The sequence below is a fragment of the Neolamprologus multifasciatus genome, chromosome 18 (assembly GCF_963576455.1).
Source record: "Neolamprologus multifasciatus chromosome 18, fNeoMul1.2, whole genome shotgun sequence".
Lineage (NCBI taxonomy): Eukaryota > Metazoa > Chordata > Actinopteri > Cichliformes > Cichlidae > Neolamprologus > Neolamprologus multifasciatus.
The window spans coordinates 33,497,246-33,509,826 of record NC_140456.1 but is presented as its reverse complement, the minus strand read 5'-3'; the positions used below and the strand labels follow the sequence as shown (position 1 = coordinate 33,509,826).

Genomic DNA, 12,581 nt, shown 5'->3' with positions numbered 1-12,581 from the left:
TATAAACAATGAAAGGTGGTGGATTGGCCAGATGCTGGTCAGTGTGTAAACATAACTCAGTTGTTTGGTGGTGGCTATGGTGCTTCCTCAGATTCAGTAATATTAGCAAGTGGTTTATCGCCCAATTTGCACCAGAAAGAGGAAACCGGCAGATGTCGCGCTAAACAACAGCAGCACGTTTAAGCTTGATGAGCTGTTGTTAGAATTTATTTAATATTAATTTCTAGTATCAGCTGATGTTTGCTGGAGCCACAGCTGTAAAGCTGCTGGTCATGATGTCGGTTTGGATATGTGGTGAGAGGGAAACATGAAGATGAAACCAGGAGATGTCCTTACTGAACCATCAGAGCTGAACAGGTGATGGAGAAACAGGTTTACCTTTTAGGTGACATGAATGAGTTGAAGGGAAGTTATGAACTGTTTCTGAGAAATAACACCAGGATCCTTTTCTGTGAAGCTGACAGCTGGTAACTGTGCAGGGGCGGGTCTAGCAAAGTTTTGCCAGGGGGCCAGGTAGGTAGGCATTAACAGGAAAAGGGGGCACAAAGAAATACTTTCTTATTCTCATTTAAAATGTCTCGCTTTTATTAAATAATTATCTGAAGCTTACAACCCAAGTTTTTATCTGACGTAAAATGTATAGAAATCATACATATAACATTGAAGCGGCTGGAATCCACAGCTGTGCGTGTTCATGGAGCTTGCATGGCAACTATTCGCTGATAGCTGCCAACATCTACGAACAAATATACTGTAATTCTATAAAGTTTTTCTATATAGTGTGTAACTGTTAATATAGAGCGTTATAAAATGTATTGCTAATGCAATCATATGGCACATTGACTTCTGAGGAAATTCTAAATGGCACTCGTCATCAGAAAGGTTGCCTACCCCTGGTTTACACACACTCATCGGCATCGGTGTAATGGTAATTTCAATTATTTCTTTAAACAGTTCTTTTTTCTGGTTGAAATGATTGTCCATATTTATTTAATGAATTAAAAATTAAAATCACAGAGGAGGGGCCTGAAAGCTGGAGGCTCTGGCTCCTATTGTACAAGTGCTCTATTAGGGTGATATGGTACTATGAGGTCTTTAAGATAAGAAGGGTCTTGATTATTCAAGAGCAGGAGGACCTTGCAGTTGCAGCAAGATTTGAATCCTTACAGCTTAGTGTGTCACCAATAGTGTTCTTGGTGAGTGTGGTTCCAGCTGCCTTCAGATCATTAACAAGCAAAGGTCAAAGGTAACTTTATATTTCCTCCATTTCCACCTTCTCACCAAGCTTTTCACTGATGGTCTTATAACAAATTCCAGCCTTGTGCAGGTTTATAAGTTGTCACTGATGTTCCTTCACAATTTTTTAGAATTGCCCAGGTTGGAATGGAACAAACTGATTTTATAGACAGCTTTCTACATTTAACAAGTTCCAAATCCAAATCCAATTTATTTATATAGCACATTTAAAAACTTTAAAAAGTTTTCCCAAAGCGTTGTACAAGAACAAAGCACTAGATAAACCCACTCACACTAAAACACTCGCACAACACACCTTAGTTCTAGCCGGTCGTTAAGTGATGACGTGATGAATCCTACTTCCGGGCCTAAAGTAGTCTGTGACTACTATATGGCTTTTGTGTTGTTAACATGTTAAATGTTTTGTATTTTCTTCTATTTAATCTCAAAAAGCTCCTAAAACAGTCAGTGATCACTGTTGACCTCCCTCGGCTTTTATTACCGCTAATCATTCATTTAAGCTCAGTTTTTAAAACCTTAGGATGTAACTACAGCCCAGCCCATGCAGCAGTATATGAATCACTAACCTCGTATTGTGGATGGATTATCTCAGTTGTTCTCCTGGCTAAAGTGTGGTCCTTTTACAGCATCCTGCCATGCGATTACATTTGTTCCTGACCACCGAGAACACTCACGTTAACTTTTATAGAGTGGAAAAAAAAGTTAGCTTGTTTATATTATGCTAACATAGCTGTGCCGCTAGCGGTCACGTAGCACGTCATTAGCTACAACTAGCCAAACTTCAGTAACCCTACAAACATCACTGCTGTTTAGTTTTCTGTCTTCATTTATGTTGGAAGTGATAACAGAGCTGTACATTTGAATTTGTTTCCAAACCCCCGCAGTCAGGACATGCTATATTGTATTTAGATAGAAGCTAGCGAGCTAACTTCCTGCTGACTTCTAACTCCGTTAAATGTCATAAATTCCGTTTTCATGGATGCCTGGATGTTAAACTCAATTGTTACACCTGGTAGAGCAGAACACTGATCATTTTATTTATTAAAGACTTTAGACAGTTTTTCAACTCTCAGTAATGCCATAGTGATCGTTTGATATATGGACCTGCAGCGGAGTTTAGGCCCAGACACGGCTAGTGACGTCAGACTTAACGACCGGATAGAAAATTTGTCCATTAGGCAGCCAAGAAGCCTAAAGGATTTTCTGAGATGTATTCTACTGTGCTTCCCAACAAGGGTTTCTCCACCAAGTACTAAGTCATGTTTTGATTGGAGATCAAATACTTATTTCCCTCAATATTTTTTCTCAATGTCATGCAAATCAATGTATAACTTTTGTGTAATGTGACCTTTTTGAGATCTTACATGTTCGTGTTGGCTGTTGAGGTCAACCACTCGCCAGCCACACCAATCACATCCAAACCTGAAGAGAGCTGATTGAAAAAACGTGGATGACCTGAAAAACACAAGTTTATATATGTGTTTTTATGCTTATGAGTGCATGTGTGTGTGTGTTATAAAATAATACATAATACTTTACTACTAAGGTTTGACATTTCTTGTGTGCATTTATACATCTCCAATAAAATAAAGACAACAAAGAATGTGATTAAAGATGTACAGTAACAGAAATGTCCTTCATTATTCCCTGTAACAGGGAAGTATTTTATTACTCCTTCTGTTTACACTGATAAAGTGATGGCAGCTGAGATATTAAAGGTAAGGACAGTGCTGGAAAATATGAAAGGTTTTTTTATAAATGTTTTTTTTTAGCTTGTGGTTAATTTATAATGCTGCTATGCCACAAACTACTCCATAAGACACTGAAAAACAAATTGTTCCTTGCATTTTCCACAAATGACAGAGAACAAGGTCAGAAAGTACAAGTAATATATTTTCCAACGCACTTCCTGCCATCAAATGTTTTAGAAAAGGTTCTTTGCACTAATGGGGTGCAAATGGGGGGGAAGTAAATATTTGCAGCCAAGGTTCATTAGGAAAATGTAGACTGCATAAAGAAGTTAGGTTTTGAGTCACAATGTAGAACCATGACTTGGTTCTACATTGGAATCCAACTGTATAGAAACAAAGCATATATTTGTATGCTATATAATATGGAGAGAAACCAATCTGACAGTGATGTCAATTGGGTGTTTCTTGACTTCTGAGCCATGGGAGACCTCCCAGCTTGTTCAAAACAGGGTGGTTGGTGCCTTGGGGGTGGAAATACTATTTTTTCTCTTTCAGTAAATGTACTGTATATGAGTTCTAATACTGAACTAAAGTTCAGGAGCACTTGGACAAAACTAGGCTTATTCATTGCGGTTTAGTGTGCTAAAAACCAATTATATTTTTCAAAATAAATACATAAACAATTAAGTATTAATAACAAGGACCTGCAAAAGCACTTCAGCAGATTGCATGGCACACTGAGCACATCTGAATCTCAAGTGATCCAGGTAATGTAATTTGCATAGAGACAAATCCTCCATTGTTGAGTGGAACAGATTTTGTTTTTTAAGTTGCAAAAAAAAACACATCTGTAGGTAAGAACTCAGACCTGACACGATAAACATATTTGAGTACTTCCCATACCTGTACTAACACCATATTTGAGGGTGTCTCTACAGTCCACTAGTAACTGCTCCAGAGTTTCTGGTTGTACTGGCAGGTCAAGACTGAAGCCCTCCAGTCCCTCCTTTAGCTGATGAGGATGATGGAAGTCCAGCACCTATATGGTAGATACTATTTTTTACATTTTAAAACCATGCACATTTTAAATCATACACGTACATAAAAACATTTTCAATCATGTCAGTTTCGCTGGGATTTTAATATGGGGAATCATTCCTCTATCATTTTATTAAGAATTACATTTTTTGCCAGTAGGCAGAAGTGAAAAGTGAAAAACAGGATTAACAGCATGTGCTTTACATATATTACAAATAGACAAAGTGATTTGAAATGAATGACTATTATTTTAGTTTTTTAGATATTAAAGTAATTCTATAAACATAGAATAACCTGTAAAACTACTGTATATACACTACTGGCCAAAGGTTTTTAGTACACCCCAATTTTTCGAGTTATTTATTGCAATTCAAGTCGTTCAAGTCCAATGAATAGCTTAAAATGGTACAAAGGTAAGTGATGAACTGCCAGAGGTTTAAAAAAAGGTAAGGTTACCCAATTAATTCAGAATTATACAAAAAAGCCATTTTCAGTGAACACAACATGAGTCAACAATTTAAAGCTGTTCTGCAGTAGTGGAGGTTGATTAAGCCTTGAAAGCTGGTTCACTAATTCCTACAGGTTTGTTGTAGTGTGTAGTGTAGTTGTAGTGTGTTGCTACAAAAATGGTGAGAAAAAGGCAATTAAGTAATGTTGATCCAGTGCTTGTTACTGGGAAAACAGTGTACAGTTCTAGTTGGGAAGATCCCCACAGAAATGCATATAGGTTAATTATGCAGTCTGTGATGCTGTTGACATATTCACCATTTGGATCACAGAGCGTGTCCCAGTCAGGAGTTATGCAGAGCCTTGCTGGCTTCCTGACTCCACCTCCTCACAGACTTGGTGACAACAGGAGTGTGCAAAACAGAAAGCCCATGTTTTACAGTCAAACACACTGCTGGAAAGTTGTCACAGTGGACTCCAGACTGGCATTACACTACTAAGAAGAATATTAGGACACTAATGGTTTACACTAAGGCTGAACAATTTATCGTTTTCTGATCAGAATTGCAATTTCAGACAAAGTGATCACGTGATCGGCAAAGTTGCGTTTTTTGTAGCACTCCTAACTGACCCAGGATCTGTAGTTTTTTGATGTTTTTGTTTTTTTGTTTTTTTAACACACACATGTCATCTCTCTACCATCCTGCCAAGCCCACCAATCAGAAGTGGCATGCTACTGGACAGGTCACGCTAACCAATCAAAACTAGCCGGCTCCTTACGCTTTGAAATCTGAACATGTCATGGTGGCTTCAGCCGAACCAGAAGCGCAGTTAGGAGATTTCTACAGTGGCCCTGAGAGGCCAAACGGACTGCAACTTAAGAAAACACCAGCAATAAGAAAAACGCTGCAAAAGCACACAGAACACAATGGAAATAGGAAAAACAACAATGGAAATAGGAATAGGAAAAAACAGATTTCCAAAAGCACAAGGGAAGTGTTTCTGGGAGACAATAACCCGGCGGACCAGTTGCAGGAACCCAAAACATGGTAGGTGTGCTTTATAATGATTCATATAATACTGATGACAGATTTTTAGGCTAATAGTTAGGCTAACACACTTACCTCTCATCTTTTCTTTCCTCACAAAGCCGATAGATCCTCCACTTCTTTTAAGTGTCTCCCAGCGCAATTGTTAGAATGTTTTGGTCATCAGTATTATATGAATCATGATAAAACACACCTGTCATGTTTTGGCTTCCTGGAACAGGTCCATCAGGTTATAGTCTCCCAGAAACACTTCCCTTGTGATTTTGGAAATCAGTTTTTTCTTATTTCTGTTGTAATTTTTCCCATTTCCACTGTGTTCTGTGTGCTTTTTCAGCGCTTTTCTTATTGCTGGTGTTTTCTGAAGTTGCAGTCCGTTTGGCCTCTCAAAAACCAGCACGTTGGTCATTTGGGAGTATTGCGGGTTTGAGGCTGCAGACGTGCACCAGAAACAGGTACTGTGCAACACCTGTCGCATTAAAGTTGCAACATGTAGCGGAAACATAACCAACTTATACTGACACTTGAAAAATCACCACAGGCATTTGCATGAGGAGTGCATGACAAAAAAGTCTGCTGAAAAGTCTAGTGAAAGTGGCGCTCAGGTTCATTGTAGCAAACAGTCTATAATTACTGCATCTTTTGATAGCTGAACTCTGTTTGATGAGAGCAGCAAAAGATATCAGGCGATAACAAATGGCATATTACATTGCCAGGGACATGGTGTTTGTTAACACAGTCACTAAATACAGATTTAAAAACCTCCTTTCCATGCTGGACAGAAGATATGTGATACCCTCCCGCATCTACTTCTGCCAGGTTGCCATCCCACAGCTATGCAGAGTGTAAAGAAAAAGTGGTAACAGAGCTAGTGATGTTCGATTCGTGAACGAATCGTTCAATACTCGAGAATCACTTTACTGACTCGTGAATCATGATTCACAAGCCCAACTGACTCACTGACTCATCCCTGTTTCTGTTAGCAAACTAATTCGCTTAGTAGAAATATATCTAGCTTATAATTAAAATTGTGGGGGGGAAAAAACAACAGCCAGTTTCTTAACAAAAGCATTTCTGCTCTGAACTGGAAGAAAAAAACCCTGAGTAGAAGCTCACATCAAGAAAATAGCTCCTCGGTTCACAGTAGCATCGCTCTGCTAACATGCTAACAGCACATTTGAGCTACTCACCCCCTCCCTTCCTGTGTTGAATCGTAAGCGTAAGCGAATCACTCACTAACTAACCCCCTCCCTCCTGTGCTGAATCGTAAGCGTAAGCGAATCACTCAGGACTCGCTCACCCCCTCCCTCCTGTGCTGAATCATAGAGCAAACGAATCACTCACTCACTAACCCCCTCCCTCCTGTGCTGAATCATAGAGCGAGCGAACTAATCACTCACTCACTCACCCCCTCCCTCCTGGCTCACAGCTTCTTCTTCTTCTTGGTTGGCAACCAATGTTAAGGCGCATTACCGCCCCCTGGCTCACAGCTCAGTGGACATTTAGATGAGAAAATATATATTTAACACGTTTAAGGAAAATACTAATAAAATAAAAATAAACAAAATAAATGTTTATTAAGCAATTTTGATAGGAAATTGCTTAATTTTAGAAATGTTTTTGCTCTTTTTTGCTCTATAAAATAGTTGTTTTTTTAGAATCATTCATCTTAGCAGTAGGATTTACATGAAAAGAGAAACAAATTAAGTTTGAGTGAAAATGTACATTTTTTGCACTCTCTGGTCAACTGACTCAGTGAATCAAATGACTCAAAAAATCCGATTCACTTTGGTGAGTGACTCATTAAAACTCGATTCAGTAAAAAGAATCAAATTTACCATCACTAAACAGAGCTGAAAAATGTATAGTAAGAATGAACATGCATGTTTCTTGTTAATAAATACATTTGAAAGCACTTCTTACCTTTAGTTTTCATCCTTCCGTCCATCCATCCGTCATATTAATAGCTTTTAATGCTCTGATGGTATGATGTCATCTTCTGTGATGTTTGTAAATCTTACTGTACATTGTGAATTTTGTGCTGAAGCTTAATTTGAAGAATATCGTGAATTGAATTGAAATCCTAATTAGATCATTTCTAAAACTGTTCGGCCCTAGTTTACATATTAGTCTATCAAGGGAAAGATCACTAGTTGTATCCCAGGAGAAGACACAATCCCTTTAGGGTTGCACCAGGAAGAGTATTTGACAAAAGAAACAAAAAAAAGTTTGGCAAATGAACCATAACCAAAAGATATGGTGATTGATTTTAGGAAACAACAAAATGGGCACGCAGTCACTTTAATTAAAGGTCAGAAAATAGAGAAGGACAATCATATAAATATCTTGGGGCCATAATCAATGAAAAACTGAACTTTGATCAAAATTGCAAATCAGTTTGTAAAAAGGGTCACCAGCACCTTTATTGTCTTAGGAAACTTGCTCATTTCCACATTGACCAAAAAATTTTAACTTTGTTTTATCGTTCTTTTATTGAGTCTGTTTTATCCTTTTGTTTGGTGGCATGGTTCAATCAGACCTCTGTCACAGAGAAAAACTCTCTAAATCAGATAGTGAGATGGTCCAGTCGTCTGATAGGTGAGCCACAGTCTTGTTTAGCCTCCCTGTACTCTAAGCAGGTACAGAGGATGGCTTTATCAGTCCTTAAAAATGGTTCCCGTCCTCTAAAGGGTGAATTTCAGCTTCTTCCCTCAGGACGGAGGTTTCTTTTCCGAGATGCAGGACAAAGCGTTATAAAAACAGCTTCGTCCCCGTTGCTGTCACTGAATTAAATAAGAACTGTTTTTGATTCGAAATATTAAAATTACTATAGATGTGCCACAGTGAGGTTTATATCTTTACTAGGTATGTGTGTTTTTAAAGGGATGCCAAATGCTGTCATTTTTTCTGTAAAGCAAATTTACCTTGCCTATGGGTATAAATAAAGTTACCTTGACCTTGTGCCTGATCTGGCAAGCACTTGTGAATAGGGGTACTGCTGTATTCTGAATCATGTACAGAGAAAGCTGCTTTGATCAAAGTACAGCTGTTTAAAGTAATAATAGAAACAGTACCTTAGAGCTCCTCTGATTAGACTTGCAGATAAAACCCAACAAGATGCCGACCAGTTCCTGCAGAAATCCTCTGGTCATCTCCTCACCGCCTGAAGCTGGGAGCAGGTCTGCACACACACACACACACACACACACACACACACACACACACAATCCTTTCATAAATGTCGGGTGCCTAAATACTATTTGTTACTTGTAAGATGAAGCATGCACCAAAGCACCACTATAGGTATGAAAAGTATTGGTTAATGGAATGTGGGTCATTAGAAAAAGAAATTGATTAAATATTCTATAGAAAATAGTCAGACATCAATTAAATTCATTTTAAATCAATTGTATTTATATAACTCCCAAACAACAACAGTCCATCTTTGTGGACAAGTTGTGAGAAGGCCCCAGGAAATTAGGTCTATCCCAGCATAACTAAGCGCTGGCTCAGGGCCGCCTGAAAAGGGAAATCCTAATAATTTAATCCTAATCTTAAAGTAGAGAGGGTGTCTGTCTCACGAATCCAAATTAGGAACTGATTCCACAGAAGTGGGGCTTGAAAGCCGAAGGATCTGCCTCCCATTACACTTTTAAATATCCTAGAAACAACAAGTAAACCAGCGGTCTAAAGAGCAAGTGCTCTATTAGGGCGATATGGTACTGTGAGGCCTTTAAGATAAGAAAGGGTTTGATTATTCAATACCTTGTAAAGTTAATATGGGAATAATATATGCTTCCTCCTTCTAGTCCCTGTCAGTACTCTTGCTGAAGCAGTTTGGTTAAATTGAAGGCTTTTTTCAGGGAGTTACTAGGACATATGATGCTGATAATTCAATTCAATTCAATTCAATTCAATTTTATTTATATAGCGCCAAATCACAACAAAAGTCGCCTCAAGGCGCTTCATAGATACAGAGAAAAACCCAACAATCATATGACCCCCTATGAGCAGCACTTTGGCGACAGTGGGAAGGAAAAACTCCCTTTTAACAGGAAGAAACCTCCGGCAGAACCAGGCTCAGGGAGGGGCGGGGCCATCTGCTGCGACCGGTTGGGGTGAGAGAAGGAAGACAGGATAAAGACATGCTGTGGAAGAGAGACAGAGATTAATAACAGATACGATTCAATACAGAGAGGTCTGTTAATACATAGTGAGTGAGAAAGGTGACTGGAAAGGAAAAACTCAATGCATCATGGGAATCCCCCGGCAGCCTACATCTATTGCAGCATAACTAAGGGAGGATTCAGGGTCACCTGGTCCAGCCCTAACTATATGCTTTAGCAAAAAGGAAAGTTTGAAGCCTAATCTTAAAGTAGAGATAGTGTCTGTCTCCCGAATCCAATTACAATCTTCCAGCTTAGACATAATAAATGCACAACATATCTTTTTAGCATCACTCTGAGACAATATGGCAGCTCTGGAGGCCAGGATCACTGAATTGGAGACCCAGCTTCGTGCCCTTGAAATATCTGTAGCTAGACAGGCCCTGTAGCCGGTGCAGTCGAAGGTAGCGTAGACTGTTACAGCACATGAGTTAATAACTGAACAACAAATCATAAACAAAAAGCTGTAGTTTAAGTATAAATGTCGTTTTCAATAAATTGCATGCTCAGAAAATATTTTGTCTCACTCTTTCTTCTTGTTGCATGTTGAAGCTCTATACTTGTAACCAACCATGCAAAATATGATTTTTATTGGTATTTGGGAGCCATATTCTTGCAGACAGGAGCCGGACTTTATTTTGATGGGCACACCATGTGGCCAATACAAATATAGATGGGATCATACCATTATGTAAAAGAAAGGGGGGCCGACATTTTGAAGACAGCTACACAGAGAGACGGGGGAGTCAGATTTAAATGCAAGCGTGTTGGGAAAAAGTAAAGAAACGAGGAAAAATGTAAAATGAGCAGCATCTGGCTGAATTTCTATGACGTTGGAGACTGCAAACCTAAGTGCAGAATTTATAAAATTAGGAGCTGGCTAAAGTGATACCCATTTTTCAGCCATTTTCCACAGTGGAGGACAAAAGGTTTCAGGTTTCAGACGGAGCCACGGCTCATTGTCTAAATGAGTCTCACAGGCCTGAATGTGTGTTTGAAGCCATTTATAACTGTTAACTTGTTTGATCTGCTGCTCACCACAAATAAGCACCAACAGAAACTTTGGACTTTTGACTGTATTTTCACAAGTTTTACAGCTTTTCCTAATGATAAAAACCTCCCTTATGGGCGTTCATAAAACACCAAGTAACTAAGCCATAAACAATGAAATGGCAGAAATGTTTCACTTTCTATTATAGAAATTTCCTTTTTTATGACTACAGTTAAGAAAAGGGCAGTCTGGGCAATGAGCTACCAGAACCTTTTCTGTAATTTTACAGATTTATTTATTGAAGTTCAAAGTCTTGCTGACAGATTTCTTCTTTGTCACAGCAACTTTTTTTTTTATTATGCAGAAAAACAGTTCAAGTGTAACTTCTTTACACTGACAGAAAGAGGAGTTTCACTGGTTCAGGCCACTAAAGATCAAAGTGGGCAGTATGTGGCCTGTGATGTAAAATTAGTTTGACACCTCTAGTGCAAAACGAGCATTAAACAGAACTGGTCCAACCATTAATCTCAGGCTACGTCCACACGTACCCGGGTATTTTTGAAAACGCAGATTTTTCTATGCGTTTGCACCTTTCGTCCACACGTAAACAGCGTTTTTGGTCACTGAAAACGGAGATTTTTAAAAACTCCGGCCAGGTTGGATATTTTTGAAAACTCCGTTTTTGCATTTATGTGTGGACGAGAAAAACGGAGAAAACGCAGAAAACGCAGCGTCTAAGGTGTGCGCCTTTTTTGACGTCACACTGTGCACCACGTTATTGTTTCGGTGAAATGAATTTCTACAATACTGTTACTGTTAATTGTTCTCTCTGCAGTGTTTAAATGCTTACATATACACACACAGTTACTGTCCCTCCACACATACAACTCGGTTCTGCTTCTATGCCCCAGCTTTGTTTACTATTTCCCACCGAGGCTTCTAGACTTCTGATTGGCCAACATTTCTACACGGTTAGGAATATAGCGCCACCTGCTGCTTTGGCATGTTCCTAGCAGCGTTTTCCTTCATTTCTGCGTTTACGTGTGGACGGGATTATTTTTTAAAACGAAAACGGAAAATCTCAGTTTTCAAAAATACCCGTGTACGTGTGGACGTAGCCTTAGTGTGTGAAGAGGACTCTCCATTTACATTAACAAATTGGAGTCTATTAGATAGATGTGATACAAACCACTGCAGTGCAGTACCTGTAATACCTACAGCATGTTCTAATCGCTCTAATAGGATATTATGGTCGACAGTATCGAACGCTGCGCTGAGGTCTAGCAGGACAAGCACAGAGATGGGTCCACTGCTCTTATGGTCCAGGTAGGAAATGGTGTGCAGAGCCAGCACTGTTGTATAATCTGTGGATCTATCTGGCCTGTAGGCAACCTAAAAAGGGTCAAGTGTAGCAGGCAGTGAATATGTGCTATGAGCTTTGACTGTATGCTTATAACCATGGAGGTGAGTGCTACTGGGCAATCATCATTGAGGGAGCTCACACTGGGTTTCTTCAGAACAGGGATGATAGTGTTATTCTTGAAGCATGAGGGGACTACAGACAACAGCAGGGAGAGGTTAAAGATGTCTGTGAAGACATCTGCCAGTACGTCAGCAGCATGGTATCACGGTGTGGCAATGCAAGCAGTGGTGCAGAACACTGCTGTAAACTCTCTGGGCAGGTAAAATGGCGAAGTGTTCACGATCAGGAGAGAACCCGTATGAAACTGCTTGTACATCCACACACCAGTTTTATGCACACATCAATTCCCCTGCACTTACCCAACTTCTTTGTACAGTCCTAACGGTTTTTGAAAGAACAGAAAGGCCCATTGGAGCAATGGTCAAGTCAGAGACTGTGGGATCCACCCATGTCTCTGTAAAATTAAAGACGTTACAGTCCTTAACAGGACGTAGTTCGTCTAGCTTGGCACTAGCTAGAAGA

General features: G+C 39.4%; 1 protein-coding gene across 2 annotated transcripts in view; it reads right to left on the bottom strand.

Moving 5' to 3' along the window:
• Nucleotides 1-12,581, bottom strand: part of gad3 (glutamate decarboxylase 3) — a 30,479-nt gene that overhangs the window by 13,187 nt on the left and 4,711 nt on the right. For both annotated transcript variants that reach the window (XM_085141420.1, XM_085141419.1), the window contains 3 exons: nucleotides 8,554-8,660; nucleotides 3,852-3,987; nucleotides 2,622-2,712 (listed from right to left, as the gene is read on the bottom strand). In XM_085141420.1, coding sequence (XP_084997546.1) covers nucleotides 2,622-2,712; nucleotides 3,852-3,987; nucleotides 8,554-8,660 — 334 coding nt within the window. The remainder of the gene's footprint in view (nucleotides 1-2,621; nucleotides 2,713-3,851; nucleotides 3,988-8,553; nucleotides 8,661-12,581) is intronic.